The 19,128-nt window shown below is 52.9% G+C and overlaps 1 protein-coding gene across 2 annotated transcripts; it reads left to right on the top strand.

Moving 5' to 3' along the window:
• Positions 1-4: 4 nt before the first annotated feature.
• DEDD2 (death effector domain containing 2) lies at positions 5-18,537 on the top strand. Of its 2 annotated transcripts, none has more exons than XM_043598787.1 (5): positions 5-112; positions 2,249-2,615; positions 4,108-4,230; positions 8,664-8,804; positions 17,325-18,537. In XM_043598787.1, the coding sequence occupies exons 2-5, from the start codon at positions 2,288-2,290 to the stop codon at positions 17,714-17,716; spliced, it is 984 nt and encodes a 327-aa protein (XP_043454722.1). In that variant the 5' UTR covers positions 5-112; positions 2,249-2,287; the 3' UTR covers positions 17,717-18,537. The 2 variants fall into 2 exon arrangements, with proteins under 2 accessions (XP_043454722.1, XP_043454721.1); XM_043598786.1 differs by lacking the exon at positions 5-112 and adding an exon at positions 1,494-1,645.
• Positions 18,538-19,128: the final 591 nt, after the last annotated feature.

Genomic DNA, 19,128 nt, shown 5'->3' with positions numbered 1-19,128 from the left:
TTCGGCGAGTTTCTCCACGCACACAACTGTGCCCTGTGGGCGGAGTCGGGCCTCAGACAAGCGCCTGCGCAGTTCTCCTGGGCTGCTCTGCCAAGAATCAGAAAGTTAAGCGGTGAGAAGAGGGCATCATTGGAAAAGAGGGCCCAGGGAGTGGAATGGGTGGCGGGAGACCTTGACAGAGGTGTTATTTCATGGCTGAAGAGGCTGAGCATCTCCGAGAGCACAGCTTTGGAGGCAGACACAGCTTTGGAGGGTACTTCCCCTCTCTGGACCTCACTTTTAGTAGTGTGTAAAATGGGCTTGACTCACCTCAAAGGCTGTTGAGGGGATTGGATGAAATCAAACACGTAAAAGCTCTCAGCACAGGGCCTGATACACCGTGGGTGCTCCCTATAACCCATGTAACATGGACAGAGTCCTTCCCAGTTTGTAAAACTGCTTTCCCTTCCCTCCCACTCTTCGGTTGATTTAAGGATATTCACCGGGCTTCAGTAGGTGACAATTGCCATCGAAGGGAGGGACTCTTTCGAGGTCACTGCTGCAGCCCAAGTAGAGCCAGTGCTAAGCCAGTGCCAATCAGGACCCAGGTCTCCTGCCTTCTAAGGAGAGATAATCCCAGGGATGGGAACCACTCTGGGTAGGGGACTTGTTTCAAGGCACGTGCGGGCCTTGGCCTTGACTCACCAAGGTGTGTGTGTGGGGGGGTGTTGGGGGGGTGGCCACCGCGCCCAAGGCCCTGCCCCGGGGAGCTGCTCAGACACACAGCCTGGACTCCAGTTCTCTTGCTAGAGAGAGTGCAACTTGTAGGTGCAGGTTAGAAGAGGGGGTATTGGAAGGCCCTGTGACCTTGGAGGGCAGAGATTGGAAAGGGTTTCAGAGGGAGGGGTGTTTGAGACGGGGACAGGGTGTCTGACTGTAATGGGGGACTGTGATGGATGACATCAGGAGGTGCACGGCCAGGATGGAGGGGTCTATTGCAATCGGGAAGGAGGTATTGGTTCCTAACATGAGATGCGGGAGCTTCCTGGTCTTGATCAGGGGAAGAACTTAGCTATGGGGGTTTGTGTTGGATGAAGGGAGATTTCAGTCGGGGGCACGAGATGGCACAGTTGTGATGTAGGTTGCCATTAGGAATAAGGGGCAGTGTAATGGGGGAGTGTCCAATTCCTGATCATAAAGGGGCCTAGGCGCTATTTGAAGCCAGGACTGTCGGGATTGTGGTCCTTTGCCATGGGCAGCTAGGAGCAGTGGTAATGTGGGCGTCTAGGTCGTGATTAGGATGGAACTGTAGTACATGAGATGGATTTGACATGGGGGGCAACGAGGACCCGACGGGTTAAGTCACGGGCTCACAGAAGAACCCTGCAACCAGGTACCAGATCCAGTTCAGAGGCGGAATCGCTCTCGCTTTGCGCAGGCGCAGCACTGGCGAGCTAGACGCTACGGTTGGAGGCGGACCCGGAGGGGTGGGGCTTAGAAGCTTCACTCTGCGCTTGCGCCGAAGGGGCGTGGCGGTCGCACCTGCGCGAGTTGGGGGAAGGAGGAGGGGCGAGGTGACGCAGGCGTAATAATAGAGAAGGTGCCAGAAAGATCCAAAACAAGTGGCTGCGGCCGTCGCCCAGGAGTCGTCAGACGCCGGAACCCGGTGAGGATCCAGAGAGGCCTGAGGGCGACTGGTGGCGGGTAGATGGAACCACTTGGGTGTTGGGGAGAGAGCGGTACCGCCCTTGCAGGGCGAGAGGGTCGGGTTAGGGCAGCACCACCTGTGTGGGGCGAAGGGCTGCTTTGGTAGGCTCCACTTGTAGGGGGCAGAGGGTCGCTTTCGGAAGGTATGATTTGGGTGGAGTCGCGGCTCTGATCGGACAGTACCACTGGCCGGAGCCAAGGGGCACGTCCGGACAGTGCCACCCAGAGTCAAAGGGCAGTTGGCAGGGTGCCCTGGGATGGGCCCCCGCGCTTATTCGGACCGAATCACGTAGTCGGGTCCGGAGGCTGGTTCGGGACATACCACCTGAGGAGGGGCGTTCGGGCTGGGTCTGGGAGGACGAGCGGGGTCTAGCGTCTCGACCTGTTACTAGGGGACCTCGGGCGATACCATTCCTTTCTGGGGGAAGGGGGAGGCAGAGACGGCTGGGTTGTGAAAATAGCCTTGCCCAGCGGATCGAGGTTGGGGAGACGCACTGGCGGGGGTGGGGTCCGGGTCCCCGCGTCGCTGACCATTGCCCCCTCCCCTCTGTGTGGGTTCTAGGCCCTGGTTCTGAGCTTGTGCCGCCCCCCTCCCCCGGGTATGGCGCTGTCCGGGTTGACCCCGGCCCCGAGCTGGGAGGAGGATGAATGTCTGGACTACTACGGGATGCTGTCGCTTCACCGTATGTTCGAGGTGGTGGGCGGACAGCTGACCGAGTGCGAGCTGGAGCTGCTGGCCTTCCTGCTCGACGAGGCCCCCGGCGCGGCCGGCGGTCTGGCCCGCGCCCGAAGCGGCCTGGAGCTGCTGCTGGAGCTGGAGCGCCGCGGGCAGTGCGACGAGAGCAACCTTCGGCTGCTGGGGCAACTCCTGCGCGTGCTGGCGCGCCACGACCTGCTGCCGCACCTGGCGCGCAAGCGGCGCCGTCCAGGTAAGGTTGAATGGGAGGATGACAGACTTCCGGTGGGGACAGGGCCTTTCTCTCTCTAGGACTCTATGGTTGCCAGCGATATGGACAGCACCATATCAGCCTATGTCCCAACCCGCGCCGCCCCTCCTCCCAGAGTATCAATGAGGAACACAAGAGGGAGGAGGCATGGCTTTTTGGGACAGGTGAACTTGTGGAATTTGGCCACATCAGTGAGGTTTGTGGGCAGTGTTTATGGAGGGCTTATTTCATGCCAGGCACCATGGTAAGCCCTTCGTGTGAACTATCCCCTTATATCCTCCTAGTAATCCCATGAGGAAGTTCTTTTAGTGTTCCCACCATACAGAGAAAACCACAGGGTTAAGAGGAGTTAAGCAGCTTGCTTACATATACGAACTGAATCCTGTGTGTTGAGCACAGAAGTTACAAGGTGTTGGGACTGACAAAGTGTGTGTTCCATGAAGCTTATATTTAGTGTGTGTGTGGGGGGGGGAGGGGAGCAGCCATTAAGGCAGGTAATTTATTTTTAGGTTTGGTTATAAAAAGATTAAAGCAAAGTTAACAGAATATAGAAAATAGGCAGCGGTTTATAGCGAAGGCGGCCTTTCTCAGATTGGATAACCAGTGAAGATTTTCCTGAGAAAGCGACGTTTGAATGGAGGCTGTACTGCTGATGTGCATAGATCTCACAGGAGAATATGCTAGGCAGAGGGAAAGACAGGCTTTCACCCCTTGGGTCAGGAATGAATTTGGTATCATCAGAGACCTGTGTGGCAGGAGCAGAGAGGGAGATAAGCCACTTTACACAGGGACATGCAAATGACACATGTAGAAAGTGTGGGAGTCAAGATTCAAAGGCAGCTGGCTGGGCTCTGAGGGCTTGGCTCTGCCCTTAATCCTCTGAGGGAAGTACTCATGGAGGAGCAGTTCTAAGAAGATGAGGAATTCAAGGATTTAAAGGACAGGAGTCCTTTGTGTGTCTTGGGATTGAGTTGTTGAGCTCTTGGCTGGGTTATTAGGGGTGCAGTGGATAGTTGGGGAGGGGGATTGTGACCTTCCCCTGCCTAGAGATAACCAGGAGAAAGGCAGCACTAGAGAAGAAGAGACAGTGTTTTTGGAAAAATGTGTTTGGAGGTTAGGCTACGGAAGAGAAGATTTGGGGACCGTGCTTACTCCTTGGGGCCTCAGGGAGAGCTGGGGGCAACATTGCAGGGGCCTGACCATGACTTGGCTTACAAAATAACCCTGACAGTTGGAGCTGCTGTAGATAGGGGTGGGGTGGCCCCGGGAGGTCTTGAGTCTTCTCTATCTCTGTAGGCATCTAGCATCCACCGGGCAGGAAGCCTTTGAGAGGGAGCAGATGACTGGGCTCCGACCTCTGGGGAACCTGGGCTCCCAGTGGAGCAGTAATCTATCTCCAGGTGGGAATTGGAGGCTGGGCCTAGGAGGGTGCCAGATGCTGTAAATACTTCTTTCCATTTTTCTCTCCGTGAAGTGTCACCGGAACGTTACAACTATGGCACCTCCAGCTCTTCCTCAAAAAGGACAGAAGGCAGCCGCCGTCGCCGTCGCCAGTCAAGCAGTACCTCAAATGCCCAGCAGGGCCAATGGGAGACAGGTGAGCCTAGGCGGGTGGGCACGATGGCAGCGTCCCTTTCTTCCTTCTGAATCCTGATGAACCCGCTCTATCCTGGCCCATTAAGGAAGGGGACCAAGGGGCCCTTCTGTCTCCGCATTCCTTTGTGTGTATGTGTGTGTTTATTCTACAAAAGTATGTGTCCAGAAGCAATGAATGGAATTGTTTGTTGTGGTTTTATAGTTCATCCGAATGACCTCACATGGTGGGTATTCTTCACGTGGCTGTCTTTGCTGGATACCTTTCTGAGATTTACTCGTGTCGAGGACCTTTAATTGGTTGCTTTTAATTGCCGTGCCAATTCATTTATGCAGCCTTCTCTTTCCTAGTTCCTGAATTATTCAAATATAACTTCAAACATACAGAGAAATTGAAAGATGGATGCAGTGAACACGCTCATATCTTTCACCTCGATTCAGTAATTTTAACATTTTTGCCACTTAAGAAAAAAATTTTTTTTAATGTTTATTTATTTCTGAGAGAAAGCACGAGCAGGGGAGGGGGAGAGAGAGAGGGAGACACAGAATCTGAAGCAGGCTTCAGGCTCTGAACTGTCAGCACAGAACCTGACTTGGGGCTCAAACTCATGAGCCATGAGATCATGACCTGAGCCAAAGCTGGATGCTTAACTAACTGAGCCACCCAGGTGCCCGTACATTTTGCCACTTTTGCTTTATGTGCATGTACACGTAACGATGGGTTTTTAGTTGAACTCTTTGAATGGAAGTTACAGCCATCGGGACACTTTCCGTCTAAATAGCAGGCATTTCTTGAGAATAAGGAGAATGTTGTAGACCACTTCCAGACCGTTATCACACCTGAGAAGGTAAATACTAATTCTCTGATATCCTAATGGTTCATTTTCAAATCTCCCCAAGAGTGACTCTACTTTCAGGACTCACTCATAGTTGAGTTTCTCTGCTTTGAATTATTATGTCTCCTTAATCTCTTAGTTTAGAACCCAAACTTCTCCCCAACTGTGTATTTGTTTCTTTTCTTCCCATGACATCCGTCACCTTATTGACCTGGTCAGGCCCGTTGTTTTGTAGAATGTCGCGATTATTTCAGGAAGTGCCTGATAATTTCCTGCTGGTGTCATTTAACTGGTTCCTTTGTCCCCTGTATCTCCTGTGACGTGGGAAGCCACTCTTCCCCCCCCCCCCCCCCCCCCAATACTCACACCAGGAGACAAGTGTGGCAACAGCCACTGGGCATTGTTTATAGTTTATAAGTTGAAACTTGGGTAATTTCCAGGAGTAATAGCTTAGTGAGGTGAAAGTAAGGTGCAAAAAGAAAAAAAAAAAAAGTGGGTCAGGAGGCTTGGTTAGATTCAGGTTACATGTTTTTGGCAGGAATGTTCCTCAGTCGATGCTGTGTGCCTCACTGTAGAGTGCATCAGGCAGCTTAAGGTCTGCTTTTCTTGCTGTGAGGGGGAAGTTTGATCACTTGCTTAAGGTGCTGTCTGCCATATTTGTCCTTTATAAAGGCACATTTTTCCCTTTCATGGTTAGTAAATAACCTATGGGGTGACACTTGGGCACATCCAGCTCCCCAGTGGTATCGCCTGTGGGTTTAGCATGCACTGTTGATCTCTGCCTGAACTGGTCATTACATTGGTGTTCACAAAAGGGTGATTTTCTTACTGTTTTTTCAATGTCTATCAGCTGGCATGTAGTCTTTCAAGAGTTTTTCTGGGGCGCATGGGTGGCTCAGTTGGTTAAGCGTCCGACTCGATCTCAGCTCAGGCCTTGATTTCAGGGTCGTGAGTTCAGGCCCTTTGTTGGGCTCTGCACTGGGCATGAAGCTTACTTAAAAAAAAAAAAAAGTTTGTCTTTTCTCTCTCTCTTGTCCTGAGGGGTGGGGGAGTGTCACTATGGACTCGTGTTATTATTTATTTACTGGGTTAGAATATGTTAGTCATTCTTCCTGATGTTCAGATTGACTAGCTCCTACTGTCTTTTTGATTTGCTTCCATCATTCTTTGGGTTGCCTGCTCTGTGCCACTGTAAGGCGTCCTGGACTCAGCTTGTACTTTTCTCTCTCCAGCCCTGCAATCTGCTGTTTCCAGAAGCCTGGTTTCTTTTAGAGGCACTGGCATGTAGAGACCAAGACTTGGGTGCCGAGTAGGCACATTTTTCTGGGTTCTTTTAGTGAACAGAGTTAAAGACTGCTTTAAAAAAAAATTCCTATTTGGGGCAACTGGGTGGCTCAGTCAGTTAAACGTCAGACTTCATCTCAGGTCATGATCTCACAGTTCATGAGTTCGAGCCCTGCATCAGGCTCTGTGCTGACAGCTTGGAGCCTGGAGCCTGCTTAGGATTCTGAGTCTCCCTCTCAGTCTGCCCTCCCCAGCTCTCTCGCACTCTGTGTCTCTCTCAGAAACAAAAACAAAAACAAGAAACAAAAAAAAACCTATAAAACTTAAAAAATAAAAAAAAATTTCTATTGGTGTTTTCAATTCAAAATTAACATTACGAGGATTTTTTTCTTCACATTAAAAATTTTGTTTCTTTGTTTTCAAAAAAAATTTTTTAAGTTTATTTTGAGAGAGAGCGAGTACAGGAGGGGCAGAGAGAGAGAATCCCGTGTAGGCTCCATGCTGTCAGTGCAGAGCCCAACTCGGGGCTCGATTTCAAGAACTGTGAGATCATGTCCTGAGCCGAGATCAAGAGTCGGATGGACGCTGAACAGACTGAGCCACCCAGGCCCCCTTAAGAATTTTGGTTCTTTTTTTTTTTTTTTTTTTAAATTTTTTTTTTCAACGTTTATTTATTTTTGGGACAGAGAGAGACAGAGCATGAACGGGGGAGGGGCAGAGAGAGAGGGAGACACAGAATCAGAAACAGGCTCCAGGCTCTGAGCCATCAGCCCAGAGCCCGACGCGGGGCTCGAACTCCCGGACCGCGAGATCGTGACCTGGCTGAAGTCGGACGCTTAACCGACTGCGCCACCCAGGCGCCCCAAGAATTTTGGTTCTTAATAACATTGGGAAAATGGATTTATTTGCTTCATTTTACAACATTCATAAAATAGCTTTGAAAATATGACGTCAGTACCACTGCTGACTACATCTACTGAACAAAACATACCATTTATTTGTGGTTCTTCCTGTCCTAGGAGTATATCCCACTGAGAGTTTATACAGTCAGAATGTTCTTCCAAGTTACTTGAAATAATTCTCTCGTTCGTGTTACTAATTATATGTATGTGTGTATATATATATGTGTGTGTATATATATATGTGCGTGTGTATATATGTATACATATATATATACATATATATATGTATACATATATATATACACACATACACAGCTAGATTCGTTTGTTTCTGTTTAATTTTATGGTTGGTGTTATTTTGGTCTCTTAAATTTTTAGAATATGTAAAACGGTTATATGACTCAAAAGTCAAAACTAAGGTACATAGGAAAGATGTTCTTAGAAGTATCATTTCCAGTGTTGCCCCCACCCCCTAGTGAATAGGTAACCAATTTCACTATTTCCGATTTATCTTTGGTGTTTTGTGTTATAAAAATAGCAAGTATGTATGTATTCTTGTTTTCTCTTTTTTTAATGTAAAAATGTGGCAAATTATAGCCACTTATATTATATTTTACTTTATTTCACTAAACAGGCTACTCCGGGAAGTTACTCTGTACTACTTGTCAGATATTTACATTGCTTTCACATTTAGATAGTTATAAACAATGCCCCAGTGGCTTGTTTCCTGGTGTGAGTGTGCAGGGGTTTGTTCAGGGTCAGATGTGGGACTGCTGGGGGGTGGGGTGTGCTCTTCTGAATGATGCTAGGTTATACTTACTGGTTATGTATTTTCCTTTTTTAATGTTTATTTTATTTATCTTGAGAGCAAAAGAACACAGGTGAACACGGCAGGGGCAGAGAGAGAGGGAGCGAGAGGATTCCAACCAGGCTTCGCGCTGTCAGTGCAGAACCCGATGCGAGGCTCGAACTCCCAAACTGAGATCATGACCTGAGCGGAAATCAAGAGTCGGATGCTTGGGGCACCTGGGTGGCTCAGTCGGTTAAGCATCCGACTTCAGCTCGGGTCATGATCTTGCGGTTCGTGAATTTGAGCTTCGTGTCAGCCTCAGACCCTGGAGCCTGCTTCTTCAGATTCTGCGTCTCCCTCTCTCTCTGTCTTCTGCTCATACTCTGTCTGTCTCTCTTTCAAGAATGAATAAATAAGCATTAAAAAAAAAAAAGAGTCAGATGCTTAACTGAGCTACTCAGGTGCCCCAACTGTTCATTTTATGGACAGGGCCACTGAGGTTCAGGAAGCAGAGGGGCTCACCCAGGGTCTCATGGCATGGAGACCAGCCTTGAGCTCTTCTCCAGGCGCCTGCCTCAGTGCTCTGTTATCCTGGTTTCAGCATGCCCTGTCTTTCCCTCCTCAGGTTCCCCACCGACCAAGCGGCAGCGGCGGAGTCGGGGCCGGCCCAGTGGTGGTGCCCGACGGCGGCGGAGAGGGGCCCCAGCCACCCCCCAGCAGCAGCAGGAGCCAGCCAGACCTGCCTCAGAAGGCAAAGTGACCTGTGGTAGGTGTCTGCGGGCCTTGGTGAATGCATGCATGGAGCCTGTGACAGGCTGCACACAGGGTGGGAGAGACAGGCACTCGTCTGGAGTGTGGCACACCTAGTGGGTAGGCAGTGGCTTCTGTCCTTCTGGACTCGGATGTCCTTTCTGTTATTATCTTGCTTGTTTATGTCTGGTCCGGAGTTGAAAGATCACAGGTGCTACCTTCTCCAGGAAGCCTTTGCAGACCACTCCCTGCTCTCAATTTCATTTGCTTTTTCAGTAAATGTTTTCTTGGGTTTATGTATTTTATAGTCTTTTCTTCTGCAGTGGTGGAATATCGCACAGGGAAAAATGAGGATCCTGGGACAGGCTGCCAGGTTCATTTCTTGGTCTTGGCACTTAAATAGCTTGTCTGACCTTGGGCAGGTGGCTGAAGTCTTTTGTGTAAGATGAGGCTGACAGTGGTGATTTTCAAGTAGGGTTGTGGCGAGAGAAAATGAGTTAAGCCGGTAATACATTCACAGCAGCGCCTGGCCTGGGGCCCGTGCTGTGCGCTGCTTACCAGTTTGTGCCTCTTCGTGCTGTTACTGTGCAGTGTGCTTGGGACAGGAATAGCGGTGAGGTCCCTGCCCTTGGGGAGGCGACCTTCTAGTAGGGCGACAGATCAGTGAAACTGAAGCTCACTTTATAGATAGTGCCATGAACAGAGGGTGGGGAGTGGGTGGAGGAACCCGGCTGGAGCCGAGATGCTGGGCCCGGCAGGCCTTGGAGTAGATGGGAGTTGGGATTTTATTCCATACGGCGAGTGTTATGTAGGGTTTTCAGCAGAGGATTGGAGTGCCCTGATACTTGGTCTTGACGGAACTCCGACTCCATCTGGAAGATCAGTTAATAAACAACTTACGATTTATAAAGGACTTAGACCCGTGCTAAGCGTATAGGGCATGCTCTGCCAGGATGTGTTAAGTAATTTGAACAAAGAGGAAGCAGAGAATCGAGTAAAGAGGCTGCACAGCCTGAGCAGGTGAGGCCGAAGGTCTGGCCTGGGGAAGTTCTGTTACGGAGAAGGGGTGGACTAACAAGGCTGCATGGGCCTGCAGGTGTGCTGGGTGGGATGGGGTGTAGGGGGGAGATTCGTGCTTAGACTTTGGCTTTGAGAAAGTCTCCCTGGTCCTAAGGGGAGTAGACGGGTGCGGGTGGGCACGCTCTCTCTCTCGCTCAGCCCACACCACTCTGGTTCCTCCTCCCCCGAGTGTCACATGAGGCTACAGATACCTGTGCTGAGTGCTGCCGGGAGGAACAGACCAATAGAGCCAGCCAGTGTCCTTCAACAGCCCCCAGCTTGTGGGGGTGGCTGCCCGGTGTGACTCTTCCTCGAGGCAGGCAGTAATTACCAGAGCCCCCCAGAGCTACCTGGCTGGCAGAAGGAGTCACTGCCTCCTAGGGAGCCTGCTGAGTGGAGGCTGGGGAAGGGTCTCTACTTGGCAGCAGAGGCTTCGGGTCTCTTCCCTGAGGGCAGGGCTGTGGCAGGGAGGTGCTTACATTGGGTGTGGCTGGGGCTTGCTGGGAGGACTGTAAGCAGGTCTGACTGCTGACTCACTGGGCAGGGTGGGGCTGGAGGGAGGCCCTCCCCAGTAGGGCCCTGGTTGTTGGTTGTTTCCTCTGAAAAAGCAGGGATGGCTCACCTTTTTTTTTTTTTTTTTTAATGTTTATTTATTTTTGAGAGAGAGAGAGAAAGACAGCACTACTCGGGGAGGGGCCAAGAGAGAGAGGAAACACAGTATCCGAAGCAGGCTCCAGGCTCTGAGCTGTCATCACAGAGCCAGAAGTGGGGCTCGAACCCTCGAGCTGTGAGATCATGACTTGAGCCAAAGTTGGTCGCTTAACTGACTGAGCCACCCTGACGCCCCCAGGATGGCTCACCTTTAACAACGTCTAATACCAAGGGTGGAAGGAGGCGCCTCCAGACCCGAGTGATCTGCCGTTCTTGTCCCCTCCTGTTGTGTGAGAGTTATGGGGGTTAAGCCCTAGTCAGCTGCCCTCCCGAGAGGGGTAGAACTAGACTAAACTCTGTTTCCAAAGGGGAGGGACATCTGGAGTATCCTGGGTTTGGACACAGGACCTCTTTAGTTTCCATTCTTTCAGAGACATCCATTGGGCGCTGTGCTGGGCATGCTAGTCACTTGGCCCTGAATTCTCAAGACAGCCTTGAGGTAGGGGTGATAGCCCCGACCGTGCAGAGTGGCAGGGTCAGTTCCTTCTCTTCTCCCACGTGTGTTCTCAGAGCATTTACTACATGCTAGGTACGGTGGGGATGGCAGACGCTTGTGCTCACAGGGTGCATGGTTTGGTGGCAGGAGACAGAAACTTCAGGTGGCGACTGAGAGAAGGAAGGGCAAGGGGTGGGGAGTGATGGGAAATGCAGTTTAAGAGGCATTTTCAAGGTAGGGTCGTCTCAGAAGCCCCCTTGGAAGAGACCGAGTGAGCATGTAGATGATTGGAAAGAGGGTTATATATACAGGACAGCAGGTGCCAAGGTCTGAGTAGGAGTGAGCTGGTGGTGATGAAGGGATGGTGAAGAAGCTGGCGAGGCTGGAGTCAGGAGCAAAAGGAGACAGCTAGGAGGTGAGGCCGGGAGAGGTGGTGGGGCCCATCCTGCGGGGCCAGCAGCCATGGGCCAGGGCTTTTTTTTTTTTTTTTTTTCATTTATTTTTTTTTTAAAGAACATTTTTTAATGTTTGTTTATTAATTGTTTTTTAATGTTTATTTTTAAGTGAAAGGCCAAAACACGAGTCGGGGAGGAACAGAGAAAGGGAGACACAGAATCTGAAGCACGCTTCAGGCTCTGAGCTGTCAGCTCAATGGCCCTGTCCATAAGATGAGCAGTTGGGGCGTCTGGGTGGTTCAGTTAAGCATCCGACTCTTTAAAAAAAAAAAAACAACAACTTTTTTTTTTTTTTTAACGTTTATTTATTCATTCTTGAGAGACAGAGTGTGAGCAGGGGAAGGGCAGAGAGAGAGGTAGACACAGAATCTGAAGCAGGCTCCAGGGTCTGAGTCTGACACAGGGCTCAAATTCATGAACCGCAAGATCATGACCTAAGCCGAAGTTGAAGTTGAACTCTTAACCGATTGAGCCACCCAGGCGCCCTGGTGTTTTATTTATTTTTGAGAGAGAGAGCACAAGTGGGGGAGGTGGCGGGCATCAGCGGAGGGGGGGGGGGGGGGGCGGGACACAGGATCTGAAGTGGGCTCTGTGCTGACAGCCGGATGCGGGGCTTGGACTCATGAACCGTGAGATCATGACCTGAGCTGAAGTCGGACGTTCATCTGACTGAGCCACCTTGGTGCCCCTCGTTTTTTTAAATGATGGAAAGCAACCAGAGGATTTGAGTGACAGGATGAGCTTTGCTTTTTTCCCTGTTTTCTGTGGAGAAGGTACAGAGGCAGATACGCCAGTGTGATGAACCTTGTCCCTCTTTCACCTGGTTTCAGCAGCTGTCAACTCATGGGTGATCTTGCTGCATCATCTGTGTTGTTTGGGAGTCAATTTCAGGTGTCTTATTATTTCATCTGTAGATTTTCCACTGTGTACTTCTAAAAGATCAGAATTCCTTAAAAAAAAAAAAACAAAAAACCACACCAAAAAAACCCTGTCTAATTAGCGCTCTTAAGATCTAGTTGTCTCATGAGTGCTGGCTCTCCTAACCCTCTCCTGATCTCAGAGATTTCCCCATCTTGCCGTTTTCTCTCCCTTGTCCCCCTTGCTTTGTAGTTGTTGAAAGTAGTTCTGTAGTTTGCCAATTGCATCCTGCGGTAGAGGGATTGAATGTGTTCCCCTATTGTCTGTATTTCCTGAAAATTGGTGGCCAGGTCTGGAGAGGTCTGATCAGATTCTGGTTTGATGTTCTGTTGTATTTTCAAGCTCGCTTCCCAGGTGGTATCATGGCCTTCCATCAGGAAGCAGGTAGCGGCTGCTGATTTTGTCTCTGCCATTGGTGGCAGCCTCTCCTTATTGTTCAGTAGAATCTTAATGTTTGACATGTCTCGGGGAAGAGACTAAAGCAAGGGATGGGGTGCCACTGTGTCCAGAGGAGGATGGTGCTGGCCCTGGAGTCTGGTGACCGGTCTGAGGTGACCACACCCCTCTGCATCTCCAGGGCCTCCTTTGTAAAACCAGCACCTGCTGGGAGTCCCCTCCCGTTTCCCTTGGCGTCTCATTCTGCCCCAGAAGGGAGGGGCAGGGGGACCAGGGGGTGCTGGGGCCCATTTGCGTGCAGGAAGCCAGAGCATCTCTGCTCACTAAGACAGTGTAGCCACAGCCTCTGCCCTGGGGGCAGGGAGCCTCTGCACAGCTGCCCTAGTGGAGAGGGACTGTGGCCAGAGGAAACGATTTGGCCGCACGGGTGCCAGACGCTCTTTGAGCCTTGCTCCTCCTCAGTGGCGCACCTGGGCCAGGCAGTCCGCTTCTCTGCACGTCTGCTTCTTCTCTTATGGCCCAGCCACCTTTGGCCTTCCCTGACTCCTGCCCTGGCCCTGTTCCTGACCCCCCTGCTGCTTCCGCAGTGCAGCTGGAGTCGTCTTGGCGTGAGGTCACGTCCTTCCTGAGGCCCTCCGAGGGCTCATCATGTGCCAGTCACTGGCCTCAGCTCTTGACTTTCATCCAGCTGTGTCATCCCCAAAGCGGCCCCACGGAGAGCAGGTGCTGGTTTTACGTAGGAGGCCCTGGAGGTGCGGAGGGGTGTGGTCACCTTGGGAGGCCCCGGACTCCCTGCTCCACCGGGTTCGGCCCCACCCCTTCAGTCGTGCCCTAGTGCCCTTCTCCTCGAGGTCCTGCCACACCGACCCCAGCCTGCGAACACCTCAAGTGCATTTCCTGCTTCCGGACTTGGCGTGCAGGCCATGCTGTATTCCGGGAATGCTGCTCTTCACTCCCCTGGTTTTTCTCTCTCGACCTACTTGTTCTTCACATTTTATTTCCAGTGTCATTTCCTAGAGAGGGCCTGTCTGATCACTGCCATCTAAATTACACCTCGCTCGCTCTAATTTTCTCTTGTGGCCCTTGGCATGTCTTTTAATTCCAGGTTTCTGTATGTCGTTGTGTGAGAGGCAGCAAACAGGACAGGGGTAGTTAAGAGCTCAGGCTCTGGAGCCAGGCACCCCAGTTGGAATTCCAGCCCTGCCATTTCCTGTCTGTGTGGCCTTAGGCAGGTGATTCATCCTCTGTGCCTCAGTTTCCCCATCTGCAGAAAGGAGGTAATAGCACTGCCGTATGAGGTTGCAGGGATAATCAGAGGCTTAATAAATGTGACACGTGTGTGCAGGCTGTGATAAATACTATGTATGTGTCAGCTGTTGCCCTTCAGTCATTTTGGTGAGGGCTAAGCTTTGGTGAGAGACTGAGCTTGGTGCCCATGATTCAGGGCCAGGGACAGAGAGGTGGCTCACATACTGTGTAGGTCTTCTTTTTCCTCATGGAGTCTCCTTGTCCTCTTTCTCTGTGTACCACACTCTCGGGTTCCAGACCCGAGGTTGGACTGTGGTCTGGTGAAGGATTTCCTCACTTGTCAGTGGGGATGAGGAAAGTGCTGTGGGGGTTTGGGGCCCATGATTGGGAGAGCCCTTGGGTAGGACCTGGCCCATGAGAGGTGCTCTTTAACTGGGGTTCCATATCTTCCAGGCCCACTTGTGGCGGGGGGGATGCACATCACGCCAGCATTCCTGGCACTTTGTAAATATATCTGTTGAATGAAAGAATGGATGGGACAGACACTAGTCCATCCTGGTCCTGTTGTCCTTCTACCCGCCATGGGTGGGGGATAGGCTCTGGGTGAACAGTTTCTGCCACGGGTTGAGTGCCGATCTGTGCTGAGGAGAAAGGCGATCTGGGAGGATTTCACCTGTATAGGGTGTGCCGTTCTGTGGGCTGGGACTTGCTGGGCGAATGGGTGTTGCAGGGCGGAGGAGGTGGACAGGTCGTTGTGTGAGTAAGGCTTGTGTTGGGGGCACTGCCCTTGTGCCTGGAGGGCAGGGGATGGGGGAATGCAGCTGGGACCGAAGGAGCAGAAGAGGTTGACTCGGGTCCAAGTGAGAGAGGCCAGGCCTGGGCAGGGGCTGTGGGCTAGAGAGGTGGGTGTTGCAATGGCAGTTCCTGTTTCTGGGTGCTTTCTGGGTCCTAGGCCCTGGGGCAAGTGCTTCATGAGTCGCCTTATTTAACCCTCATGACCACATCGTGCGGCAGGGGCCTCTTGTTTGTCTGTTTATGTTTTTCAGATGGGGAAACTGAGGCTCAGAGAGGTGAGGTCACATGTCCAAGGCCCCACAGTTAGAGAGTGGCAGAGCCGGGACTCGCCTCAAGGTCTGTCGGACTCCGCCACCTGGTTCCGTGCCTCTGCCACTGAGCTTCCCTGTGTGGCCTTAGACAGGTGCTGCTCCTGCCAGTCCCCTGCTCCCTGGCCCCCACCGACTGAAGGCATGGTCAGACACTCATGGGAGGCAAGGATGTGGGCCCAGAGGTCTTAGGTGGTTTGTAGGTGGAGGGGGCTGGGTCTTGGTGCTGTGGGAAGTCCTAGGGGCCGAGGCCAGGTAGGTTTCCTTGGGCCTTGAGCTGAGAGGGTGAGGTTCCCCTCCAGGCCGAAAGAGGAAGGGTTTGGGGTTTGGGGTGGGAAGAGGAAGTGGGTGGTACTGAGAAGTCATCTGGGGGAGCAGAGACCGGTCTTCCACCTTGTGCTCTGTGGCTGACACTGTGAAAGGTAAAGGGAGTTGGGGACATGGCCCTCCCCCTTCCAGAGCTTCGGTTTCCTCATCCGTCAAATGGGTTGACAACCCCTGCCCCCCAAGGCTGATCCTGCTCAGTGGCCTGGCCTAAAGCATTTGGCACATTGGAGCTTCTGGCGGCTGCTGTTCTTGGAGCACCTGTCAGGCATGGCTTACTGTGCTAGCTGGTCCTTTTCCATCCATTGCTCTCTTTTTAATCCTTTTAACAATCTTTCAGAGTCAGAATTCCCCGTTCAGGTAAGAACCTGGGCTCAGAGAGACTGTGACTTGTTCCAGGTCACACAGGGGGTGCCTGGAGGCTCTTGGGTTAGAATCGTCTCCATTGACCCGAAGCTGTCCTCTGGGGCACCAGAGGCTCAGTGACCTCCGTGGAGGGCTGCCACTCCCTGGCCAGGTGACCTGGGGCAAATCACTTCGCTTCTCTTTGCCTCCATTTGCTCACCTGTAAATTGGGGTGATAGCAGGGCCTGCTACATGGTGTGTTTGTGGCTTAAATAAATTCGGAGTGCTTGTTGTCTTTTCCAGCTCCTAGCTGATCCTCAGGGCAGCCGTGTTGTGTGGGGAGGAGGTTCTGTTAGTAGCCTGAGTCACGGGTGGGAGTTCAGTAATCCCACAGGGAGGTGACATGCCTCAGGTCACATTTACAGGGCCAGTCTAGGAAGTCCCAGGTCCTGTGCCCTGTGCGGAGCTGCCACCTCATTTGGGCAGATGTGGGCGGGGTTCTAAGCAATAGCAGCGCGACTCAAGCTGGCCTAAGCACAGAGGGAGTGGATGGTAGCTGAAAATCCAGGTGTTCCCAGGGCTCGCATGGGGAGCTCCGTTTTTCCCTCTCCTTCTGTGATTCTGAGTAGTCCTCGTGCTCTCTCCCCTCTTGGCCAAGTGACCTCCCGCAGCTTTGGGCTTACGGGCCACTATCTCAGCCACTTCTGAGGGAAGACAGCGCCTGCTACCAGTCGAGCCAGCCCAGTTTCAGCCTGGAGATTCCTGGGCGGTGCTCACTGGGTGGATGGGTGCCGGCGACGTGGCTGGCCCTGCAGGAGTGTCCCTGAAGGCAGGAGGGGGTGAGGCTGGTTGTCTCAAGGCAGGTCCTTTAGTTCGTGTGTTGATTCTTTCACGAATATACATCGAGCACCCACCGTGTACCACAGGGCTGCACAAGTGAATGAAACAGTCCCTTTGGGGACTCAGGGGCGGCAGGGAGACAGGTGGTAAACGTGACGGTATAAAGGAAAGTGCAGAGGAGGTTAGAAAGTGATATGTGCCTTGGGAAGAAATGGAGCAGGGTCTGGGAGACTGGACATGTTGGGGGCCAGGGTGATGGTGGTAAAGTTTTAAGTAGGTTAGATGAGGCCTCAATGGGAAGGTGGCACTTGAAGGAGGAGAGGGAGCAAGTCCTGTGAAGACGGGCAGAGCAGCTCCAGCCAAAGGAGAGGCAGGGCTGGGCAGAACCTGCCTGGTGGGGGGGCGGTGCAGCAGGGCACTGAGGCTGGAGCGGAGCACGTGAGGGGAGAGGAGGTCGCCAGGTCAAGAGGTAACAGAGGCCAGGCCACAGGAGGGAAGCCATATGAGGGTGTCACCCGTACTTGGGTGTGGTTATCAGAAGGGGGAAGGATGTGGGGAGGTGCAGTGCAACCCATGGCGGGGTGGGAGGAGCCTGTTGGAGGAGGCTCGATGGTGGGAGGAAGGGTTGCGGTCCCCCTGGTCCCATTGCGCAGTATGTCGTGTGTTGGCTCCTCCCTGACCAGTCGTTCCTTCCTCCGCAGACATCCGGCTCAGGGTGCGAGCAGAGTACTGTGAGCACGGGCCTGCCTTGGAGCAGGGCGTGGCATCCCGGCGGCCCCAGGCGCTGGCCCGGCAGCTGGACGTGTTTGGGCAGGCCACTGCAGTGCTGCGCTCCCGGGACCTGGGCTCCGTGGTGTGTGACATCAAGTTCTCGGAGCTCTCCTATCTGGACGCCTTCTGGGGCGATTACCTGAGTGGCGCCCTGCTGCAGGCCCTGCGGGGCGTGTTCCTGACTGAGGCCCTTCGTGAGGCCGTGGGCCGGGAGGCTGTCCGCCTGCTGGTCAGTGTGGACGAGGCCGACTACGAGGCTGGCCGGCGCCGCCTGCTGCTGATGGAGGAGGAGGGAGGACGGCGCCCAACTGAGGCCTCCTGATCCTGGACCTGGAAGGACTGAACCCACCTCCCAGCCTCCGGGCCACTTTCTCCCCCGGAGGACATCCATCTCTGCCCCTAGAGGACTGTCACTCCAGCAGCTCTGAGGACTGGACAGATGGCCTGGCCCCTTGACAGCCTCTCCCACAGGATGTGGGCTCTGAGGCCTAAACCACTTCCACCTGAGTTTTCTTCCCAGCCTTCCCCCAACCCTACCCCCAGGTGTGTTCCCTCAGCTTTAGGAGGCCAGGGGCACAGGCATGCAGACCGGAAAGGAGGGAGGCACATCTACACATTCACCAAAGGCCCCCTGCACACCGTGTCCCTGACCCTGGGCTTTGTGCACACATGCACACTGCCCCCTCTGGAATTTCCCCTGGCTGCCCTGGCCTGCTCCACACATGTCTTTGGCCTCAGGGCTTCTCTCTCAGGATCTCTGATTTTACTGCCCCCAACCCTGGACTCCAGCACCGCTGGGCCCTGGGGCTAGGGTGCACGTGGGGCCTGCTCACCTTGCCCTCACATCTCCACAGCCGGCCAGGGCTCTGCCCAGCTTCCATACACAGACCTGGCTCCACATCCTCCTGCCCCCCCAGAGTTGGACGTGCAGACTTGGACATGGACCTGCACCCAGCGTGTCACACCGCAGTGCATGTCACACCACAGTGCAGCAGCATTAGACCAAGTGTGTTGCCTATGGGGCCAGGATCAGAAACCCAACTTCCTTCTCAGAAAGGGAAGGCAGAGGCTTGGGGCTGATGGGAAAGGCCTTTTATAAATGGCGCCAATAAAACTGCCCTGGACTGGGGCTTAGGGTGGGCATCGAGACTCCCTAGGACTCTTTTCTTTGTGGGCTGGAGGAAGGAGCTGATGAGGTCCTGGGCCCAGTACCCATCCTGGAGTTCCTGGCCCAGTATCAGGCTAGAGGAAGGGCAGGAGGCTGGAGTATCATCTGCCGCTGCTGCCAGAGGCTTGCCCACCTCTCTGGGCCTCAGTTTCCTCATGTGTCAAAGGAAATACTGCCTTGGGGTCATACCTCTCTCAACCCCGTTTGCACATGCTTGGCTCTTGGATGTTCCTGGGAGTACTAACCAGTGTTAATTTTATTCACTGAGGTGGGCTAGATATCTAGCCCAAAGCAATGGAAAGCGAGTGGATCATGAGCCACAGTTCTCTGCCTGGAATCCCTGTCCAGATGGCGCCTCATGCCTTCTGAACAGTCCTCTCCTAAATCTGGACCTGCATGCTTCCACCTGAGGCCCAACACTTCTTCCTGCTGCTTGTGGCTACAGGAGGTTGTGGTCTCCTGTTCTTTCCCCACCCCTTGTTTAAGGGCTTAGGAACTCAGGTTTCTTAATACCCCATGTTTTCCTTACTGCGTGGGAAGGGAACCAGGGATGGGGGTGGGGTGAG

The sequence above is a fragment of the Prionailurus bengalensis genome, chromosome E2, assembly GCF_016509475.1.
Source record: "Prionailurus bengalensis isolate Pbe53 chromosome E2, Fcat_Pben_1.1_paternal_pri, whole genome shotgun sequence".
Taxonomy (NCBI): Eukaryota; Metazoa; Chordata; class Mammalia; order Carnivora; family Felidae; genus Prionailurus; species Prionailurus bengalensis.
This window is presented reverse-complemented; position numbering and strand designations above follow the sequence as displayed.